General features: G+C 51.4%; 1 protein-coding gene across 1 annotated transcript; it reads right to left on the reverse strand.

Annotated features, from left to right (window-relative positions):
• Nucleotides 1–285: 285 nt before the first annotated feature.
• On the reverse strand, nucleotides 286–18,609 carry GPR179 (G protein-coupled receptor 179). Its single transcript, XM_053568486.1, has 11 exons — nucleotides 17,579–18,609; nucleotides 15,164–15,272; nucleotides 13,161–13,248; nucleotides 12,514–12,749; nucleotides 11,642–11,710; nucleotides 11,164–11,273; nucleotides 10,353–10,591; nucleotides 10,047–10,185; nucleotides 9,321–9,426; nucleotides 8,369–8,515; nucleotides 286–7,256 (listed from the first exon to the last, which is right to left on the reverse strand). The coding sequence occupies exons 1-11, from the start codon at nucleotides 18,367–18,369 to the stop codon at nucleotides 2,295–2,297; spliced, it is 6,996 nt and encodes a 2,331-aa protein (XP_053424461.1). The 5' UTR covers nucleotides 18,370–18,609; the 3' UTR covers nucleotides 286–2,294.
• Between the last annotated feature and the right edge of the window lie 4,301 nt (nucleotides 18,610–22,910).

The raw sequence follows: 22,910 nt of genomic DNA on the forward strand, positions 1-22,910 counted from the left end.
ATCAAATCCAGCTAAGCAAATGGCCCCAGATGTGAAGGGTTGGCTAGAAGGACCAGGCAGAAGATCATCTGCAGTGTCAGTCACAGACCTGGGTGTTGGCAGAGGCTTTGCCAGACCACCCAGAAGACCCGAAGTCCTAGAGGCTGCAGTGTTATTACCTTGGGCTTTGGAATAGGCATTGTTCTTTCCTTATCTATTGTTGCTGTTTAAAAATGTTGACAAAATCACCAGTTTGAATAAGGTAGAGCCAACTGTACTGGTCAAGAAAAAGCATTCTTTATTTTTTTCCCCATGCTTCATTTCACAAGAGTAGGTTTGGGGGCAAGTTTGCTATTCCCAGTTAGACCAGACCCAGTGGGATTGTTTGGGGATGCATAGCAAAATCCACATTGGCTCAGAAGCCGTGGGGTTAACTAGAGCCCAGAGAAAGGACACACTTCAATTACTGCTTTAAAAGCCCAGGGCAAGTGACAGGAACCTGGGTAGGTGGGAGAGCCTGGGTGTGGGAGCAGAACAAGAGTAGCTTACTCCATTCCTCCATTCTCTTTTAGAAATGGAGTACTTTGTAACTTTCTCTGGGAAGTCCTTTAACTGCCTAGGTTATTCTTTTTTTCTTTTTCTTTCTTTTTTTTTCTTGCACAATACATTATGACGTTCTAAGCTCAGAGTATTTATATGCAGACTAGACGTTACAGCTTGTTTTTTCCCCATTGGGTATTTGGTCCCCCTTTTTTTTTTTTGGTCTTTTTTCTCTTCATGAATGACATCAATCTTTGTATTTTAGATTGGAGTTTACTGCCATCTTTCATGCCCCCATCCACCTCTGCCATGCCTGTTTCCACCCCACCTCATCTCTGCCAATCCTGGGACTTCTTTGTGTGTTTTTCTTTTCTCATTTCCCTCTGGTAATATCATCTAATCCCAGCATTCTGTTATCTGGTACTGCGTAAGCAAGGGTAGCCTGAATTGTTGAGAGAAGAGAAGTAAGCGAAGAAAAAGCTACCTAAGAAAGAAGGCTTTGTATTTAGTATGCTTTTTGCTGGCCCTCAGGCTTCTAACCTGCCCTGTAGCACTGCCCTTTCTGAGGACATAAGTAGTTACAATGCTGACAGTGTACAGGACCGCCTTTCTTGGGCTTCTCTGGAAGGAAACTGAGGTGGCTTCTTATTACTAAGCAAGGAGTGGTTCTCACATCAAACCAGAGATTCTCCTTGGTTCTAGTTGTTTTGGCAGAAGAGAGGGGTCCTGTTGACCATAGTGTGAAAGGTTACGGGGAGGAGAATAAGCCACGAAGATGAGTGCTAGAGGCTGGCAAGAGCTAGGGCAGAAAGAGGGGGTGATCCCCTAAAAGATTAGCAAGAAGCATACTGAAGATGTCTGGAAGGGGGAGTGCCCTTGACCAGTGTAGGGAGGAACTGAAGAAATTGCTTTTCCTTCTGTGTCTCTGATGTTGCTTTGGATTGCAGATGTTGACATGGATGTCAGAGCGCCTGATTGTTTCTACTTCAGCAGTCAGGTAGGGCAGGTATAAGAAGCAATAAAGTAGAAATGGGAGATTCGAAGTGAAAATGACAAGGTCCTTGGGTGGCGCCTGTGGCTCAGTGAGTAGGGCACCGGCCCCATATGCTGAGGGTGGCTAGTTCAAACCCAGCCCTGGCCAAACTGCAACAACAACAACAAAAAAGAAGATACAACTTTATAAAAAAAAAAAAATGACAAGGTCCTTAAGGCATTTCAGGCACCTATTTTGAGTCATTTAGTTTTTCTCCAATTTATTTTTCAGTTTGAGTTAAATAGCTTCTTTAGCTTCTTATGGTGACTTTTATAGCATTCTATGGTCCGCAGTCCCTATGTTGCAAATGAAGTTTAGTTTCTTTTCAAAAAATGGACCTCTGTAGACTTCAGGGAAGTGTTGGGTCTCCCTGAGAGACAATGCAGGACCATCTTGGCTGACTTCCTTTCATCCCTCACATTGGCTTTGCAAGTGAGTGTCCAGACTCAGGTGGCTTGTGGTGAGTGCTTTAGATGGACAGGAGGAGTCTTTAGAAGCAGGGGTCTAGCTTTTGTTTCCTTGAGTAGGAAGAAAGGTAAAAGTAAAGAGAGGGTAGGCCTTTCCCATTGGGGTCTGAGCTGCACCCTTCTTACGCAATTTGTTTTTAGAACAAGTTGAATTCTGGCCTTCTCAAGAAGGAGAAGTGGCCAAATTGTCTTTGATTTAGCTTTTTGGGAACACTTGGACTTGGAAGGGACCTTGGTTCCTGAAAGCTGTGTTTAACCTCACCTGACAGATCTGTTTACTCCCAGTCCCAAGGATAGATAGTTGGAGGGATGAGTTCTTCATTTTGAGCTTCAAAAGCCACTTGTCCTTGGTCTTCAGTTAAGGAGGAAGATTTCTGAGTCTCAGCTTCTTGGAGACTTGGCTCTGGGGCTAAGCTGGACAATGGCTCAAGCCCTGAGGGTCCTTGTAGTTCTTTGACACCTTCTAGAGTGAAAGTACTGGCTGGCTTGCTTGCATTAGGGTGGGGGCTTTTGCTTTCTGGAAGGAAGTGATGATCCAGAGGTCCATGGACTGAAAGGCATAGTGGTTTCTCAGGGGATGTGGGGAAAATTTCCGTCCGAGTTGCTGTTAAAGCCAGGAGCCCAGGTTCCCCAGATGGGGCTCCAGGTTCCTCCCCAGGAAAGATGTCTGCCATAGTGCCCTTTATTTTATTTCCTTCTGGATCAGTGACTTCCCATCGACAAAGCTCTGCTATCCTGCTCCCCATACTGCTTGCTTCCTGGGGGATGGACCCCCCCAAGTCTGAGCCTTCCCAAGGGCAGACTGTATCCTGCTCACTGCTGCATTTTGCTGGTACTTTTGAAAAGTGTTCTTTAGTCCCTCCATCCCCCGCCTTCTGAGGGAACAACTCTCCTTGTCTTTGTGCATTTCTGCCCATCTCCTGTTCCAGCGACTGCTCCTCTGCTCTTCCTTTATTCCCCTCCCAAGGGCAGATCTCTGCTTTCTTGGCAGAGGGAGCCTCTTCCACTTCCCATGGACACACTTCTGCTACCCTGGCTTCCATGCTGCCTGCCGCCTCAGAACTGCCTTTACTTCTGTCAGAAGATAGACCCCCACTATCTTCACTCTCCCAGGGACACACAGCCTCATGCTTCTCTGAGTCTGCCATTTCTGGCTTTTTCTGAACTGGTACACCCATGGGCTCTGTTTTTTCTGGGGCTCTGTCCTTCTCTTCTTGAGAGTCCTCTTTTCTGTCCTGTCTTGATACCTCTTTTACAGGGATTCTTTCAGTCACTTCCCAGGGACAGATCTCGTCCTTGGCACTGTTGTTAGGGCTATAGACTTCTGGGTCAGGAGCATCCCACGGGCACACCTCAGCAACTGTGCTTCCAACACTGACCAGTCTCTGGGAGTTGGTCGTAGGCTGGTCAGGGTGGGTGAAAGAACCTGCTGAGGCCATGCTCTCCCATGGACAGATGGATTGTAGCTTGTTCCTTGTTTTTTCTCCATTTTCAGTACTGAATCCAGCTTTTGAAGCTGGAATTTTTTCTTGAGTCATGTGTTCTGGGAGGGAGTCTGTCTTTGGGACTTGTCTCAGGTCCCCCTTCTCTCTTGCTTCCAAGGAATGCACCTCTGCCAGTTTGCTACTCACGCTGCTGGATGAGTCTAAGGCCTTGGGGGCCTGAGCAGAGGATTCCCTCAAGTCCTTGTTCTCCCAAGGACAAATAGCTTCTTGTTCTGGACTCAGTTTCACCACCCATTTTGACATGTCTTCTCCCATGGAGGGCAGTCTCACCTTTCCTGGAGTTTTGTCCCTCTGCCCTGCTGATCCACTCTCCATGTCTTGTTCTAGTCCCTTCTCAGGAGCTCCTTCATTCACCTCCCAGGGACAGATCTTGGCTTTTTCACTGGTAGGAGATTCTTGTAATTCCCAGGGACACACTTCAGCTGGCCTGTTCCCTACCTGGTCCTTTTCCTGGTACCCAGCTCTTACACTGTCTGCATCCAGAGTGTCTGAAACCTGAGGGGAGTCCCCTGGACGCAAGCTCTCCTGGGGACAGGCCACGTCCCGCTCTGGGGCTGGCCTCCCTGACTTCTTTGGAGTGGTAACAGCTGTCTCCTTAGGTCCAGAAGCTGCAGGAGTCTTTTGTTTATGGTTTGGAGACTTCCTAATGGCCTCAACCCCCAGATCCCTTTCCTCCCCAGCTCTGGTATCCACCTCCCAGGGACAGATCTTTGCCTTCTCAGCAATTGGGGGTTCCTCCACATCCCATGGACAGATCTCAGCAGCTTTGCTCCCCACGCTGCCTGACATCTGGAAAGAAGTGGCAGGGTGTCTCTCTATGTTTTGAAGACCTGGTTGTGGTGGGAAGCTGCCAGGGTCTATACTTTCCCAGGGACAGACTGCTTCCTGCTTTTGGATTTGCCCCTCAGGCTTTTCCCAAGCTGTGACATCAGTTCCTGATTTTCCAGGCATTTTCTCCTTGTCCTTTTGAGATTCACCTCCTTTTGGTTCCTGTCCTGATGTCCAGTCCATCTTTGTTGTTTCATTCACCTCCCAAGGACACATTTTTGTTTTGTCCTGTACCTCTGGCTTGAGATCTTTCCATGGACCTACCTGTGTTGCTCTGTTTTCTCCATTGCTTAGGAGTTGACTGCCAGCTTTGGATGAGGAATTGTCTAGACATAGGCTGGAGTGCTCAGGGGCTGTGCTCTCCCAGGGACACACTGTCTCCTGCCATTGACTTAAATTCTGCCCTGCCTTCATGGTTTGTTCTCTCATCTCCTCTAAGCTTCCTTTTCCAGAGAATTTTTCCTTTTCTTGAAGAGATTCCCTGCCTGTCCCCTGACTTAATATTTCCTTCCCCATTACCTCATCATCCAGCTCCCAGGGGCAGATCTCTGCTTTCTGGGTAGTAGGCGCTTCTCCTGCCTCTTGTGGACATACCTCAGCTGTGCTGCCGCCCAAACTCCCTGAGCACTGTGGGCTTCCTGGGGCCTGAATTGAGACTGCTGAGGGGCCCCGAAAATCTGTACTCTCCCATGGACAAAGAGACTCCAGGTCTCCACCCAGTTTTTGTTCCTTCCAAAGGATTGGTTTCTTAGAGGTTTTCTGTTTTTCCTGAGGGAGCTCCTTCACCACCTCCTGGGCTGGCTTCCCATCCTCTCCTTCACTTGCCTCCCAGGGACATACCTCTGCCATGGCCATGTCAGACTTCTCCACCTTCCTAGCCTCCTCACTGCTGGCTGCCTCAGATCTGCCCTTGATTCTGTCAGAGTCCTGAGGGGATGACTGAGGGGACAGACCTCCAGGCTCAGTGCTCTCCCAGGGACACACTGCTTCCGGCCCCCTGACCAGCCTCTCTGGCTTTTTCTGGGCAATCACAACAACATCTTTGGGCTCTGATTTTTCTAGGGCTTTCTCCCTCTCTTCTTGGAAGTCATCTAGAGTTTGTCTTAATGCCCTCCTCTCAGGGGCTCCTTCACTCACCTCCCAGGGGCAGATTTCAGCCTTGTTGCTGCTGTCAGGGTGACATGTTTCTGACTCAGTGACTTCCCAGGGGCATATATCTACCATCCTGTGGTCAGTACTGCCCAGGGACCAGGGGCCAGCTTTGGGGGGTTGCCGCCACCCCATGGTGGCTTCTTTGGTTTGCTCAGCATTTTTATCCCTAAAAATTTGCTTCAGTGTGGCAGGCCCTGTTTTACCTGCTTTCTCAACTTTCCACTCCCCTAGACCTTGGGATGCCCTCTTGCCTCTATCTTCTTGTTCCCTGCTGCCCTCCTGTTGACAGACCCGGAGCATTCTGCTGGTGTGAGCATTCTGTTGATTCTGGAGGGACTCCTCATCATCGCAGGGGGCAAGGGCAGCCTGCTTACTCACCAACTTGGGCCGACCTAGCCTGGGAGACCTAAAGGCTGTCTCCACACTCTCTGCTGCAGCTCTGTCCTTCTCCCCCTCAGGACTCTCCTCCCCACCCTCCTTCTCTTTGTACGTGCTCCGAGAGCGGGTCAGAGCTTTGATGGCCAGTCCCAGGCTGTGCATAGAACCCTGCTGCACAGGGGTCTTGAGGCTGTGGGATTTGGAGATCTTGGGCCTGTCCTCATCTACATCATCAGCTTCTCCCTGGAGATTCCTGTCCTCTGTGTCCACCTCATTCTCCCCAGGCCCCTTTTTTTCTACTGCAACAGAGAGGGCTCTCCAGAACCTGGCTCCAGGTGGGGCGGGAGAGTGGCTGCCACGCTCTGGTCCTGAGGAGCCTTCCTGGGCTACATTTTCTTTCTTGACTGGCAGTTCTGCATTCTCCCAGGGGCAGATAAAGGTGAGTAAACTGGGGGTTGGGGGGGCTACTGGGACTGGTACCAGGGCAGGGGTTGGGTTTGGGGCTAGAGCTGGCATCAGAGCTGGAGCCAAGGTGGAGGTGGGAGACAGCATCCTAGGCTCTCCTAGGCAGACCCCAGAAAGGGCCAAGATGGGTGTGGAGACCTGGTGCCTGATGGGTGGATGGGGCAGCCTTCTCCCAGCATCCTCGTGAAGCTTCCCTGAGTTGTGAGAGCTGTCTATGCTGCTGCTCTTGGCAGGGGAAGGAGGGGCTGACAGGGGGGCCCCTCGAGCCTGTGGCATCCTTCTGGCTGATGGCCTCCGCACTGGGCTCACCATGGCCGCCTCGGCCTTCTTTCGCTCCTCTCGTTCCTTTGCCTGCCGGTAGGTCTCCTCCAAGTAGGCCTGGCTGGCCACCAGCAGGGCCTTTTCCCTGGAGCCAGCCACGCTAAGTGACTTCTGCAGGGAGGCCGGCCGGGCTCTGGGGAGCCTCTCCCCCACAGTCAGGTTGTGGGCGCTGGCCGACCTGAAGCCCAGGGCCGGAGGCACCTCCACTGAGTCCCGACTCTCTGCCCGTGAGACCTTCTTGGCCAGCTTCCTCCTTAGCAGGGAGTCGACGAGAGGCAGGTCCTGCTCCCTGTGCTGGTCATAGGTGCTGTGGGACTGGCGCAGAGCTGGTGGCCCCTCCGGCTCCTGTAGGCTGGAGCTGAGGAGCCGTCTTCGGGAGGAGCCAGGCAAACTGCTGCGACTTGGGGAGCCTGAGTCCCGGGAGTGCTGCCGGGCCAGGGCCTCGGGGAACTCAGCCAGGTACCTCATAAAGGAGCGGCCCAGCCCCTGGCGGGAGCTGCCTCGCTTCTTGGGCAAGTGAGGGTTGTTTGCAGCCATTTCCTTGGTCTTGTGGACCTCAAGCTGGGCATAGAGCTTCTTTAGTTCATCCTGCAGGGAGAGCAGGGACATAGGCAGAGCTGTAGTGAGCTTTCCCTACTCTGTTCTCCCCCTTGGCCCTTATTTTGACCATTCTTTTGTTTTTTTTTTTTTGTGGTTTTTGGCCGGGGCTGGGTTTGAACCCACCACCTCCGGCATATGGGACCGGCGCCCTACTCACTGAGCCACAGGCGCCGCCCTATTTTGACCATTCTTTTGGGATCTCTTCCGTCAAGCTGTCTCCCTTCCCTGCTTTTAAAACTCTCAGGATTTACTTCTTCATTCCTACAAGACCAGTGCCAACCTAGGCCTGAGATAGATCCATTCAGCTCTGAGGAGTCAGAGTACACTCGCTTCTCTAGGGTGCTGAGGTCTTGGGGGGAGGTTACTAATTCTGGGGGTGACTGCTGACCCATTGTGTTACATGAGGCTGTTTTCCTGAGCCCTCTGAGCCTCTGAATCTTCTGGAAAGTGAGGGGACCTGGCTGACCAGGGGTAGCTTCCTTAGAAAGATTATATGAAATTGATGGAGCCTGGCATGGTGGCTCCCACCTGTAATCCTAGCACTCTGGGAGGCCAAGGCAGGAGGATCACTTGAGCTCAGGAGTTTGAGACAGAAACAGAAATATTATGAAAAACAGAAATATTATCTGGGTGTGGTGGCACATGCTTGTAGACCCAGCTGCTGGAGAGGCTGAGGCAGGAGGATCATTCGAGCTCAGCTAAGCTATAATGATGCCCCTGCACTCTAGCCTGGGTGAAAGAGGCTGGGTGTGGTGGCGCACACCTATAATCATAGCACTTGGTAGGCTGAGGTGGGTGAATTTCCTGAGCTTATGGGTTCAGGACCAGCTGGAGCCAGAGCAAGACCTCATCTCTAAAAATAGCTGGGCATTATGGCAGGCACCTGTCTTTCTACTTGGGTGATGTGTGGCCTCTTTTGAATAGAGTCACAGGAATCAGGGCAGTGGTGGAGAAATGGGGAGCAGGTCTTAGAGAGAAGGAAAGCTGGGGCAGGGGAGGGGACCTTCAGCGTGCACAGCCCAGGGGGTAGAGCAGCAGTGTTCCTTCTGCCCAGTTCCTGAAAGCTAGCATCAGGAGAGGGATGTGGGGGCAGCACCTACCCGAATGTCTCCTGGGTCCAGGCTGCGCTCGCTCCAGGCTGAGGCAATACTGCTGTCGAGGTAGGAGCCTGAGCGCTGCAGGTCCAGTTCTTCCTCATACGCCTCGTCCACTATCTCCTCCCGGGGTGGAGCCCCCAGCTTCCAGAACTGGCAGGGTGTGTATGAGTGGGAAAAAGACTCACCTGGCCCCTGTCCACTCCTACTCTCACCTGCCCTGGGGAGTCTCTTTACTTGGTGAATTTTCACCCCCTCCTCTGACTTGGAATTCAGGGGTTCATAGAGTTTTACTCATTCTTTCTCTCTGATTTTCTCTGGCTCAGAGACCAGGGTGATCCCAGTCTCCTGCCCCAACAATTCCTAGCCATGTCCTTCAGCTCCCTCACCTCTTTCTCTCTAACTGCTTCAGAGTAGGTTTTCAGAGTCCACCAACCTGTCCAGCTGTGTTGAGGACCCCTCCAGCCCCAGCTTTTCATTTCTTTTCTTTTCTTTCTTTCTTTCTTTTTTTTTTTTTAAGACAGAGTATCACTTCGTTGCTCTGGGTAGAGTGCTATGGTGTCATATCACAGCAACCTCAAACCCTCCATGGGCTCCATGGATTCTCTTGTTTCAGCCTCCAGGCGCCCACCACAATGCCTGACTATTTTTAGAGATGGGGTCTTGCTCTTCCTCAGGTTGGTCTCGAACCTGTGAGCTCAGGGCAATCCACCCACCTCGGCCTCCCAGAGTGCTAGGATTACAGGTGTGAGCCACCTCGCCCAACAGCCCAGCTTTTCTTATTTCCCAAGAACTGGAAGCTGAGAGATAGTAGCTTCCTCTCCCCACCCTCCACCCAGATCAACTCCTTGCTTGGGCCCCTGTCATTTAGCTCACTTATCCCCCGCACCTCTGTCATCTTCACCCTGGACTGGAGAGGGCTGGGTCTGCCTCACATGCAGGTGAGGGGAGACCTCACCTTAGGGATGAAGATCAGAGCGAGTGTGACAGTGACTGTGCCATGGGTGTGGAAGAAGAAGAGGAGAAGGGTCCAGTCCGGGTGCAGGGAGGGGACCAGCACAAACCTGGTTGGGACGAGAGGGGACTGTCAGTGCAAGTGAGAGTGGCCGCTTCCACCTCACCTCTCTAGCTCTTCTCACAGCCCCAGCTCTAATCTCCATGGGGTGAGGAGAATGCTCTTCCTTCCTGCCCTCTCCAGGATGGAGGTCCTACCTCGATGCTCATGTCAGTGCCCCCCATGAGAAGCCCTCCCAGGCTACTCCAGCTTGCCTTCTCTCTACCATACAGAATTGTGCCCCCAAACTCTTCAAGGACCATCCTGTGCGTTCACTCTGCCTCTACCACAGGGCAGGGCCTTATGGATGCACACACAGCAGGCTGACTGCTTTTGTGGCTAAGGAGTGAGGGGGAGAAAGCAGGGGGAATTGAGCATGTGTGGGAAGGACATGGGGGAGTACTGGAGGTGGTTTGGGAGCAGGAGAGGAGTGAGGAGTGGAGTACACTTCCTTTTCTTGTGTGTTGTCACCTGGGTAGGCTATCTGTGGGGAGACGAAAGCTACAGGTGGAGGCTTCCCTCACCTTGCTGAGGCGTAGCAGAGTCACAAGGATGGGGCACCCTCTCCCAAGAGAGGTTAGGAGTGGTGTTAGAGTGGGAGGAGTCATGGGCAGGTGGTCCCATCCTCACCTGGCTGTGTGGAAGGCAGCAGAGAGCAGCAGCTCATTGTGCAGGGCGATGCCCATGTAGCGTGGTTCATGGAAGGCTGAGAGCACAGCCCGGGTGGCATAGCAGAGGAAGCTGCCCCAGCACAGGAGCAGCATCTCAGCTGTAGGGGTGGGGAGATGGGGAGGGAAAGAGCCAGCACTACCTCAGCAGCTGTGCCAGCCATTTCTCTGTAGGGCTGGGCCAGGGCTCTGGATAAAAGGACAGGAAGACTCTGGAGGTACAGAGCCAGGGACCAGAGTGAGGCTGGGTTTGGTGGAAGCAGCTCACCCCCAACCATGATGTAGTCCCAGCGGTCATGGTGACAGAGGTAGAAGTGGCGGCCAGTGGGAGTGTGGCCTTGGATCACTAGAGGTGTATGCTGGATGCCTTGCTCCAGGATGCCCACTGTCCATATGGCCAGGAAGCCCAGCACAAGCAGCAGGAGCAGTCCCAGGCGCTGCAGCAGCTGCCCGCTGCTCAGATGGGGACCCCGCTGGGCCATCCGAGATAGAAATAGCTGCAGCACTCTGAGTAGGAATGGAGGATGGGGGGACAGGGAAGGACCACAGAGAGAAAACCAGAGCCCTATCCTCTGTCCATTGCTTCCCTTCCCTTCCCTGCCCTCCCATCCTTTTCTTTCTTTTTTTTTTTGATATAGAGTCTCACTTTGTCACCCTCGGTAGAGTGCCTTGGTGTCACAGCTCACAGCAACCTTAAACTCTTGAGTTCAAGTGATTCTTTTGCCTCAGCCTCCCAAGTAGCTGAAACTACAGGTGCCCTCCACAGTGCCTGGCTATTTTTAGACACTAAAGTCTTGCTCTGGCTCAGGCTGGTCTTGAACCCTGTAAGCTCAGGCAATCCACCCACCTTGGCCTCCCATAGCGCTAGAATTACAGGAGTGAGCCACCATGCCCAGCAATTCCCATCATTTTCATGGTCCACTGCCTCTTCTTACCCCCCAAAAGTTCCCTAGAGAGGAAGGCTATAATGGAAAATTCTTGGGGGCATAGGTGTCTGGCTTTGGAAAACTACATTCCATAAATGAGCCAGGGAGGCCTGGCATGAGCTGTGTGACAGCAAGGTCTGCCCCAGGCCCTACCTATAAAGCTTGAGTGTAATGGTCCCGTAGACGATGGCAAAACCCAGCAGCCGGACCCAGCGAAGAGCAATGCAGCGGAATACACTGGGCTTGAAGTACAGGATGAAGACCTGGTGGGAAGGGGGCAAAAAATCTCTGCTTTCTGCTGTGCTTCTGTAAGTGCTAGACCTAGCTAAGCATGTTGCTAATCCTCCCAGCAGCCCTGCAGCAGAGGTATCACCCTGTAGAGGAGCAGGTGTCAGGTGTGATAACCCGTCCAAATCACATCACGGGTCATAGAGCTCTTTTAAGCCTGGGGCTATTTGGCTCCAGAGCTTACTAGACCAGCCTGCCATTTATAGGTACAAGTAGGGGGAATCTGAGGTCTCTGAATCCCTCCAAAGAGGCAAAGAAGAGGAGAGGTTCTGGGGTTTGGAGGGTACTAGGTTGGAGCTGGGGGGACCCTGAGGGATAGGGCAGCCTCTGGCCACAGACTCACAGGAAAGTAGAGGAGCAGGGATCCAAAAAGGATGGTTTCCAGCAGGACAATTCCAGATGCCCAGATCCTCTGTGAACCCAGGAGAGAGGCATGTGAGGCAGTGGGAGGATGGAATCTGGACACTGGTGCCGGAGGCTCTCGGGCCTGTTTGAGGGGTAACTCAGTGGCCCTGTAATGATAGCTCTCCCTTCTCTGTCACAGCCATAGCCCCGCTCCCTGACCAGCTTCAGCTGAGGCCAAGGTTTCTCGTAGCACCCCCACTCTGCTCTGGCCCTGTGCTCTTTCCAGTCCCATCCAGGGCTCTGCTGCAGACCTGGGCTCAAATCAGAAGTTGATGGAGCTAAAAGGGATCTTATGATCTCATGTATTCCTCCGGGCTTTGGGTGAGATCCCTGCGTTGTCTAGAATGGGAAACCCAATAACATCCAGTTAACCTTCAAGCCTGCCTCAAATGTCATGTTCTCCAGAAAGTTTTTCTGATGCCATCTCTGGCAGGATGACTGAGTCCTTTTCTGAGCAATCACAGCAATTGACAGACATCTCCATCCCCACCCCGTCTCTCTGTGCTGTCATTTTATCTACATGTTTGCTTCCTCCATTAAACCGGGAGCTTTTTGAGACTCCAGATCACTTCCCCTAACACCTATGCAGTTTTTGCTTCAAGTCTCAACTAGCATTTGTTGAATCAAGTCCAATGCCTTCATTTTACAAATGAGGAACAGGTCTAAGGTGCCACTTGGCTGATGTCACATAGTTATAGTCCAGACCGGAACCTATTTCTCCCAAGTTCTAGCTTTAGGTAGTTTCAGGTCTCCAGCTGAGACAGGTAGGACAGGTAGTATGCAGGAGAGAGATGTGGGGGCCTTCCCTACCTTGCTCCGGTGGCAGCGGTAGAAGACCAGCATGCTCAGGAAGACGGCCAGCATGCAGCAGGCCTGGCAGGCCAGCACTGCCGCTCGCAGTGCCAGGGCCTCCTCCACCAGGCACGGTGTGGCGTCCATGCAGCTGGTGCAACCCTCGGGACATGGCTGGCACTGCAGCAGCCTCCCAGAGCTGCCTTGTAGGGACCCAAATTGCCCGGTAGTCTGGGTGGCACTCTCCTTTAACCCTATAAAGAATAAGCCGGATGCAGGGAGCTGGGCATGGTTAGGGCGTCCAGAGATCCTTCTCTCCTAATGGTCACCGTAGCACTCTTCCTGCCCTCCTATGGTCTATGGCCCCAGGGATAAGAAGGACTAGGTACTCCTCAAGGAGAGCAAGGTAACAGAAGAAGTGATGTCAGGCTAGAGCTCATGGGGAGGTCCACTTGCATCACTTCTGCATGGTATGGGTTGATTCTCAGAAGGCACAGACACTCCCAAACTGGGCCCTGTTTATTTCTCCTGCTTCTCTCAATCTGCCCTTTCTCCACAAGTTTCCTTCCAGAGTCTCAGCCCAACCTGCCTTTCTTCCCCAGAGGTACCCTCCCACCCAGCCTAGCACATAAAACACATGCCTGGTCCCCACCACACTTACATACCCCCAGGGTAGCTCGCCCCGTAGAATCCAGGTCGGCAGCGGCAGAGATATTGGCCAAGAACAAAGCCCTGACTCTCTAGTGGGACACACTGTGGGGACAACAAACACAGTATGTATTCATATGGGCCTTTCTCTGAAAGAGCTTTCCCACTTGAGAGAAGACCTATTCATATGGCACCTGAGTCTACACTAGAGAATCCCTCCAGAAGCCCAAACCTTGCCCCTAGCCCCTGTTGTTGCCTCTCTTTGCAAAGAGATCCCAAGAAAAAAGTATGGGAATACAGCACCCTTTTGTTTAGACTGGCAGGGTGGGAGCTTCCTATGTCCCACTTCCCAGTGCTCAGCTATTGCTAGGGCAAAGTACAGGAGTGGCAGGGAGGTGGCAGGGAGTTGGAAGCGGGGAGAGTTCTATACCCAACCACACCTTGTGTGCCTATAGCCTGCCTCAAAGGATCTCCATTAGCCTCCCTCTTTGACACAGGTGGGTTGAAAAGGCCCCCACAGAGGAGCAGCTTCCTCTATCCGGGGCCATCTGGTTTTGGCACGGAACTGCTTTCCCCAGCCCTAATGCCAAGCTAATGCCAGGCTGGTGGGATGCCAAGGCCAGCCCTTTATTCCACCTCTGCCCATTGATGTTTGCCTGGCAGGGGACAGAGCAGACCTCACGGCCAGGCAGGGAAAATGAGCACATAGACGAGATCAGATCTACTGTGGGAAGTGGCTGGGAACAGACATCAGTGGGGCAAAGGAAGGGGTTAACCTTGGGAGATTCTATATCCAGCCTGACTGCACCTGGGAGGCTTAGAGTATGGTGTTTATAAAATTGTGGCCCAGCTTCCCCTCTTGCCTAGACCACTGGAATGTACTCTAATCCTGCCATAGTTGGCACAATAGGTAAATGTGTATCCAGAGAAGTGAATGGGGCTGGGTATGTGACCTGAACATGTGAAGGGTACGAGCCCTTCTCTAACCCTCAAACACATGTGTCCTGAAGAGTAGTAGGCCACCTGTGCACACACAGCAGTACGTCTGCCAGTGCCAGCAGGCCTCAGGGCTCACCTTGGCTTCAGTTCAGCTCATGAACAAGCAAGCAGTCAGTCTAACAATGGAGTAGATGAGGTCACTGGGCCTGCCCATTTCCTAGTATTGGGGTTGCAGAACTACCAGCCAGTGCTGTCTATCATTCTAATTCCCCTACACCCATGGCCTTGATTCTGCCTGTGTCTGGCCTGTGTTCCCTCACCTTCACGATTCCCAGACCTCTTCAAGCTCCTTTGGTTAGATTCCTCCTACACCTAGACTAGCAATTCCATTTATTTCAACAAACACCAATGGAGCATCCTTTGGGGACCAAGAAGAACCTAGAGCTATGTTGACATGGAGAATGTGGTCCAGGGAGAGGAAAGGAGAAGATTAATGGAGGCTCAGGAAGAGGCCCAGAAGGATCCAGGAGAACTTGAGTACCAGAAAGGAGAGCAGACAGACACTGAGATTTTAAAGGAATAAATGGCCTTCTTGGACAGGAGTACGGAGCTCAGGAGGTTGTAAATGGCCTCACTTTTTTGTTGTTGTTGTTTGTTTTTTGAGACAGTCTTTGTCACCCTCGGGAGAGTGCTGTCGCAACACAGCTCACAGCAACCTCAAACTCTTGGGCTCAAACGATCCTCTTGTCTCAGCCTCCTGAATAGCTAGGACTACAGGTGCCCACCACAAAAGCCCGGCTATTTTTTAGAGGTGAGGTCTCACACTTGCTCAGGCTGGTCTCAAACCAGTGAGCTCAAGCAATCCACCTGCCTCAGCCCCCCAGAGTGCTAGGATTACAGGCATAAGCCACCACACCCGGCCACATGGCCCCACTTTTAAAAAGCCTGGTGTCTCTGTCAATCACTAAGAACTCCCTTGAATCCCTGAGATGCTGGAGTACCTTTGGCATTGCTACTGGGAACTGGGTGGTGGTAGTGATGGGAAATGGGAAAGGAGGCCCCCCATCCACCTCTTCCCTACCTGGGTGCTGTTGAGATCACACAGGTGTGTGTTAGAATACCAGCCTGGGCCGCTTGCACACTGATTGATGTCCACACTCTGGAGATCTACGTCCATCTGCACCTTGCCCCTAGGACAGTGAATTGGTAGTTAGGGACACAGTGATGAATGTCAAGGTGGACATGGTCTTTGGGTATATCGGGGCTTGGAAAATAGTACTCAAAATTATGGCACTTTGCAGCTAAGTACTCTGAACTAAAGGGCCTCAGAAGCCTGTTCTCTCTGGCCTTCTCCTGCCCTCCTGTTTCCCACCCTTCTTTTTCCCCTGAAGCAAGTCATGGAAACCAGAATTCCTCTTTCCCAAGGCAGATCATAGAAACTAGGATCTCTCTGCCCTAAAGCAAGCTATAAAACCTAGAAATATTACTGGAACTGTCCCTTGCCTTTCTGTGTAGGAGCTGCCCTTAAAGAAATTCTCTCTGATCCACCTGGTCTGATAGTAGGTCATCATAAAACCTCACTCCTGAGGGGTCCCGCCCTATCCCTTTGAGGAAGGAATGCCACACCAAGAAAAATAGTGACAGGCTGGGGTTCTCAGCCTATTACTTCATGAGCAATAGTCTATTACCATCTGCTCATACCCTTTTTTGTCCTATCTCATTTCTACATGATTATCCATTCTTCATCAAATCTAAGCATAAAAATGGACAGTTTTCCTTGGATCTTTGGGTCTTCATTTCTGAAGACTCCTGTGTCACGTAAAACTTTGATTAAATAAATTGTTATGCTTTTCTGTTGTTAACCGGAGTTCTGTGACCCTTATGATGGGTGAAGAAAGAGATCACACTTTTCTACCCCTACCTGCACTAGACCGTGGGACACTAATTCTTGCAAACTTCAGCACAGGGGCTGCAGTGTACTCACATGCCTTCCGTGTCTCCAGTGCTATGAACTCTCAATGTCTCCGTGGACAAGGATCCCCCTCCCACTGGGTTGTTCCCCTACACCCCTCAGGTTTTCAACATCCCATCATTTCCTGTTTCTGTCAATGGGTAGAGAGAGGGCACATGTCCAGACATGTAGGAGCCTGAGGCTCCGATAATCTGTCTGAAGGGGATTTTCACACTTCCCCACTCCACGTATGTATCACACGCCACACGCACACAGCCCAGCTTAGCTATTAACCACCCCTTCACTCTGCCTCCGCCAGGTCTAAATTGATCACAGTACAGGAGATATGAAATGGAGGAGCCTGAGCTGGCGCTGCCTGACCCAACAGCTCCCCAAAACCTGCTCTGGACTGAGTGGGGAGAGAACTGGCAAGGAGCCAGGCTGCCTGCTGGCAGGAGCAATGAGTGGGGATACAGAGCTAGAAAAGCAATGTTGATTGTTGAATCCGTGAAGTACTATGCTCCTTTGCTGCCCTCTTCCCTTTAGGGGTCTCAGCTCCTCTTTACTGTGGTTGAGGGAGGAGGTCAGTTATTTGAGGAGTATAACAAGCTCCTGGGCCAGGACAGGCAGAACAGTGGGGCCTGCTTGATACAGCCATTGGGAAAGACCCTGGGGACCCAGCCAACTCCTGGGCAGAAATGGCATTGGTTCCATTCCCCTCAAGAATTTTCCTTTCCTGGGAAGCCTCCTTTTACACTTCTCTTTTTTTGCTTGCTTTCTTTCTTTTTCTTTTTTTTTTTTTTTGAGACAGAGTCTCACTATGTCACCCTTGGTAGAGTGCCATGGCATCATAGCTCACAGCAACCTCAAACGCTTGGGCTTAAGCGATTCTCTTGCCTCAGGCTCCCAAGTAGCTGGGACTACAGGCACCTGCCACAATTCCCGGATATTTTTTGGTTGTAGTTGGCCGGGGCTGGTGTATGTGACTGGCGCCCTAGCCACTGAGCTACAGGCACCGAGCTATACACTTCTTAATTGCTAGAGAGCAGCAGATTTTACGCCTGGAGTGCCCACCTGGCTCCTGTGAGAAGCCTGGTACACAGACTGTCACTGTCATTCATGCAAGCCCTCTCCAGCCTCCTGCATTCATTCCTCAGACAACACCTGTGCCTTTCCGTACAGACATCTGTATACACACGTAGACCTACATATAGGTATGCTTATATGTGTATACCTGTTACATGCACGTGCTCAGACACTCCTTCACACGCTCAAGCACATTAATACAAATGGACACCCAGATAAATATGTGTAAATGGATTGATTCATATACAGTATGTACATTCACATCTGTATGCATTAACTAATAGTTAGAAATCCCCAGAGACAACTGCAAATAGGCACAGCTGAATGCAAATGCACACATCTTTACTCCTCCAGACATACAGATATTTGTGCCAAATGTCCCATGCACAACTGGGGGGACTTGTGCTCCCCATCCCTACATACCCACAAATGCATCAAATCCTGCATAAATCTACTTACCTGACCTCTGGGCTGAGGTCTGGCTTGAGTCCATAGAAGGTGGCTGAGAGTGTGATCAGCCAGCCAGGACGGAGCCGGCCCTCCTGGCACTCAAGGAAGGGAGGAGACAGCCTCACCTGCTGCATGTCCCCCACATATCCATCTGCTCGTGGCCACTTGGGGCTGCCAAGACTCCGTAGGTCATTGGTCAGCACCCGCTTCTGCAGGGCAGGGATGTCCAGGTCCCCAGCTAGGCTCTCCTCCTGCACTCTGTTCCCAGACAAGTCCTGAAGGATGATCTCCTCCCCTATCCGGGTGGCCTGCAGGGCCAGCTGGAGGTAGCTGGCCCCAGGTGGAGGGTTAAAGGTCAGCAAGGCCCGGTATGCCCGTGAGTCCCCCTCGGCCACACTGCGAACCAGTGCCTGGTACCACTCCACATCCTCCTCCACACTGGACTCGCGGATGTCGTTGGCTTGCAGCAGCATGTTGAGAAAATTGGCAGCCTGGGCAAGGGTGCCCGCCGCCCCCTGCAGAACTGGAGGGAGGCCAGGTCTGACTCCTGCCCCGTGCACTTCATACCGCTCACTACAATTAGCCCCCAACAGCTGCTGGGCATCTCCCGAGTAGAGAAAAGCCTGGGCTGCCTCAGCCCCATCTGGGGGCACCCTGATGAGCACAGATTCTGCCTTGACTTTAGAAGACAGTGGGGGCAGAGAGCGAAGAGGCCGTGGACCCCCCAGAGCCCAGCCACAGAGTAAACAGCCCAGCAGCCCCCTCACCAAAGGGGGTATGACCCTTGCCCTGGTGCCCATCTTCAGGGCAGTTTTGAGGACCCTGGGGTCCGGGCTGCCTGAGGATTTGGTGGCTCAGGAGAGCCTGGGCAGAGGTTGGCTGCGGTCTGGGGGCTGCCTGCCTCCACCCCTCCTATCCTGGTTTTCCCTCTTCGTCTTTCCCTCTCTCTCTCTCACACTGGCAATGGCTCTCCTGTTTTCTCTCTCTCTAACATCATCAGCTGGCTTCTGGATGTAGGTATGAGGGCCCTGCTCCCTCCTCTTTCAGTGTGGCCCCCCATCTCAAACCCTTAATCCTAGCACCCTACTCTTTCCTCCTCCCCTTATCCAGGATTCAGGCTCACTCTACCCCCCACCCCACATCTGCTGCAGAGCGAGAGCGAGAGAGAGAGAGAGAGAGAGAGAGAGAGAGAGAGAGAGAGAGAGAGATATGGGAGGGAAAAGGAGGGGAAGGGACCAGTTGTACTCTCCCTCCTCCCTCCCTCTGCCCTTTGCTCCATTAGGAGAAATGGGCAAATCCAGGATGGGGTGCCATAGCAACCGCAGATAAGCCTGCGCCCCTCTCTCCACCCCTCTGCTCCACTCAGCCTCCTGGCAGCAATTGCAACAGCATGATAAAGGACCAAGCTCCATCTCCTGGCATTCTGCTCTGGCTGCCTGCACTCACCTGACACCATATTGCTGACTTGGAATTTAAATTTGGGGATGGCAAGGGTAGGAACCAAAGCCTAACATAACCATAATCAATCCTTTTTCAGACTGTGGCAGCTTAGAAAGTGCTTTTCATGTGTGTTATCCCACTGAGTCTTCCTTACACTCATATATGGTGAATATTCTTATTCCCATTTCACAGATGCAGACACTGAGGCTCAGACAGTCATTCAAGATCACACAGCTGCTGACTTTGAGAGTCAAACCCAGAGCTCTCAACCTCAAGGACTGTAAGAACGCCCTGTTACAGAAGGTAAATCAAGGCCCAGAGAGGCACAGGAACTTCCCTAGGACCACGCTACTGTTCCTGAAAGGGGGAGCCGCCACCCAGGCATCTGCATGCCACCCAGGGCCTCCTTCTCCTGCACAGTTAACAGCACAGCAGCAGTGGTGGTGGTGGGGATGAGGGTGGGTAGGGAGAAGAGTATGGATAAAGTTTTGCCTCCACTACTTCTTCTACCTTCATTTTGTCATCCTTTTTCCTGCTCCTTCATTTCTTCTCAAAAACTGTGAAAACTGTAGTTAGTCTCTTTTACTCTTGTCAGGTGTTCTTTTTTTGTTTTTCTTTAGGTAGGCTTCCACTCTGCCATCCAGGCTGGAGTGCAGTGGTGTGTGGTATGATCATAGCTCACTGCAGCCTCAAACTCTTGGGCTCACTGGTCCTTCTGCCTCTGCTTCCTGAGTAACTGGGATCAAAGGCACATGCCACCATGCTTGGCTAATTTTTCTTTCTTTCTTTTTTCTTTTTTAGAGATTGGATCTCACTATGTTACCCAGGCTGGTCTCCAATTACTGGCCTCAAATGATCCTCTTGCCTTGTCCTCCCAAAGTGCTGGTATTATAGGTGTGAGCCACTATGCCCAGCTTCTTCCCTGTTTTCTTATCCCTCACATCCTTTCCTTTGTTGGACACAGTGACTGGGGAGCCCAGAGTCAGCACTATCTGAAGCAGCCTCCTTGGATCTAGAAGGGTGTGGATTCTTGGGGGGAAGCCACAGAACAAGGCTCCTGCTCCCCCCATCACCCTTTATGGTTGCTGTGCTTCTCACTTACCCAGGTGGTCTGGTCCTGCAGGCATGTGCTGTCTCTTGGCTTTTCCCCTTTGAAGAGATGTGTGGAGACCCAAAGGCTGTGGGGGAGAGCAGAGGGTGGCTAGAGGACAAACCTCCAGAGAATCTTTTTTTAATTTATTTTTTATTTTTTGAGACAGAGTCTTACTATGCCGCCTTGGTAGAGTGCCATGGTGTCATAGCTCACAAGAACCTCAAACTCTTGGGCTTAAGCGATTCTCATGCCTCAGCCTCCCAAGTAGCTGGGACTACAGGCACTCATCACAACGTCTGGCTATTTTTTTTGGTTGGAGTTGTCATTGTTTAGTAGGCCTGGGCCGGGCTTAAAAATGCCACCTTCTGTGCATGTGGCCGGCGCCCTACTCAGTTACAGGCACTGAGCCACCTCCAGAGAATCTTAAGACAACAGAACTAGAAGGGCCTACAGCCCAGATTGTTCTTTAACACATGAGGAAACTAAAACTCTGAAAGAAAGTGACATTCTTGGCTGGGGGCCTGTGGCTCAAGTGGCTAAGGCGCCAGCTACATACACCAGAGCTGGCCAGTTCGAATCCAGCCCGGGCCTGCCAAACAACAATGACGGCTGCAACCAAAAAATAGCCGGGCGTTGTGGCAGGCACCTGTGGTCCAAGCTACTTGGGAGGCAGAGGCAGGAGACTCACTTTAGCCCAGGAGTTGGAGGTCGCTGTGAGCTATGATGCCACAGCACTCTCTACCCAGGGCGACAGCTTGAGGCTCTGTCTCAAAAAAAAAAAAAAAAGTGACATTCTCAAGGCCACCAAGCCAGTTAGCAGCACAGATGGGGACCAGAAACCTGTATTGCACATTAATGGTTCTTTTCTTGGACTCTAAATGCTAATATAGAGTGAGAAGGTGAGAGAGTGACTCATTCAGTTTCTTGGTATGTATCACTGGTACTGTTAGTTGAGGGTCAACAAAACACACTGGATGTTACTGTTTTTCCAAGAAGCTTTTCATAATAATAATTAACATTTGTGTAGTGCTTTAGAATTTATTAAGCTCCTTTATTGTCAAGGGGAAGATTACTACCAACTCATTTTTTACAAATGAAATACAGGTTCAGTGGTGGCTCATGCCTATAATCCTAGCACTCTGGGAGGCTGATGTGGGTGGATTGCCTGAGCTTAGGAGTTGGAGATGAGCCTAAGCCAAAGCGAGACCTCGTCTCTAAAAATAGCCAAGCTGGTTCAGTGCCTGTAGCTTAGTGAGTAGGGTGCCAGCCGCATACACCAAGGCTGGTGGGTTCAAGCCCAGGCCCGGGTCTGCTAAACAACAACAACAACTGCAACCAAAAAATAGCTGGGTGTTGTGGTGGGTGCCTGTAGTCCCAGCTACTTGGGAGGCTGAGGCAAGAGAATTGCTTAAGCCCAAGCATTTGAGGTTGCTGTGAGTTGTGATGCCACAGCACTCTAACAAGGGTGACAAAGTAAGATTCTGTCTCAAAAATAAATAAATAAATAAATAAATAAAATAAAATAATAAAAGTAGTTGGGCTTTTGTGGCTGGCACGTGTAGTCCCAGCTACTTGGGAGGCTGAGGCAAGAGAATCCCTTGAATCCAAGAGTTTGAGGTTGCTATGAGCTGACACCACCGCACTCTACCAAGGGCGACAAAGTGAAACTCTGTCTCAAAAGAAAAAAGAAACACGGGCGGCGCCTGTGGCTCAGTCCGTAAGGCGCCGGCCCCATATACTGAGGGTGGCGGGTTCAAACCCAGCCCCAGCCAAACTGCAACCAAAAAATAGCTGGGCGTTGTGGCGGGCTCCTGTAGTCCCAGCTGCTCGGGAGGCTGAGGCAAGACAATCGCTTAAGCCCAGGAGTTGGAGGTTGCTGTGAGCTGTGTGAGGCCACGGCACTCTACCGAGGGCCATAAAGTGAGACTCTGTCTCTACAAAAAAAAAAAAAAAACACAGGTTCAGAGATGTTTCATTGTGGTTCAAAAATGTTCAGGAAGTAGCATGATTAGGACTCAAACTAGACTGACCACAAAGTTCAAAGGGTCAAGGACTGTCTCATTCATTGCCATCCCAAAGCCTAGCTCATTGAGGCATGACTAAATGAACCTTAGAACTTCACTTTGGTTTCTTTACGTTGTTCTTTTTTTGAGACAGAGCCTCAAGCTGTCGCCCTGGGTAGAGGGCTATCGCATCACAGCTCACAGCAACCTCCTGGGCTCGAGTGAGTCTCCTGCCTCCACCTCCCAAGTAGCTGGGACTACAGGCACCAGCTACAACGCCCGACTATTTTTTGGTTGCAGCCGTCATTGTTGTTTGGCGGGCCCAGGCTGGATTGGAACCCACTAGCTCCAGTGTATGTGGCTGGCGCCTTAGCCACTTGAGCCACAGGCGCCAAGCCATAAGTTGTTATTCTTCATAAACCTTTTCAAGTAGGGTCCTACCACTGTGGGGACCACTTTTATGGCCTTCAGTGAAAAAGGTATGTTTTCACTTATCTGTTGCCCAGGCTGGGGTATAGTGGCATGATCATAGCTTAATATAACCTTGAATTCCTGGACTCAACTGATCCCTCCACCTTAGCCTCATAAAGTCAAAGCACTGAGATTACAGGCATGAGCCACCTTGCCCAGCTGGTATATTTAGATATAAAATCAGCTCAACATATACAGACCGAAGTCATACAAACAGAAAGATAAACTTCCTTTGCTTGGTACTTAACATTAATATTTTTTCCAGGACTTGGGCTACAGGTCTGTTAAATTAAGGAAATGAGGAAAGGCTGCCCTCCTTGCCCTGCCTTAGAAA

Source organism: Nycticebus coucang, chromosome 18, assembly GCF_027406575.1.
Source record: "Nycticebus coucang isolate mNycCou1 chromosome 18, mNycCou1.pri, whole genome shotgun sequence".
Taxonomy (NCBI): Eukaryota; Metazoa; Chordata; class Mammalia; order Primates; family Lorisidae; genus Nycticebus; species Nycticebus coucang.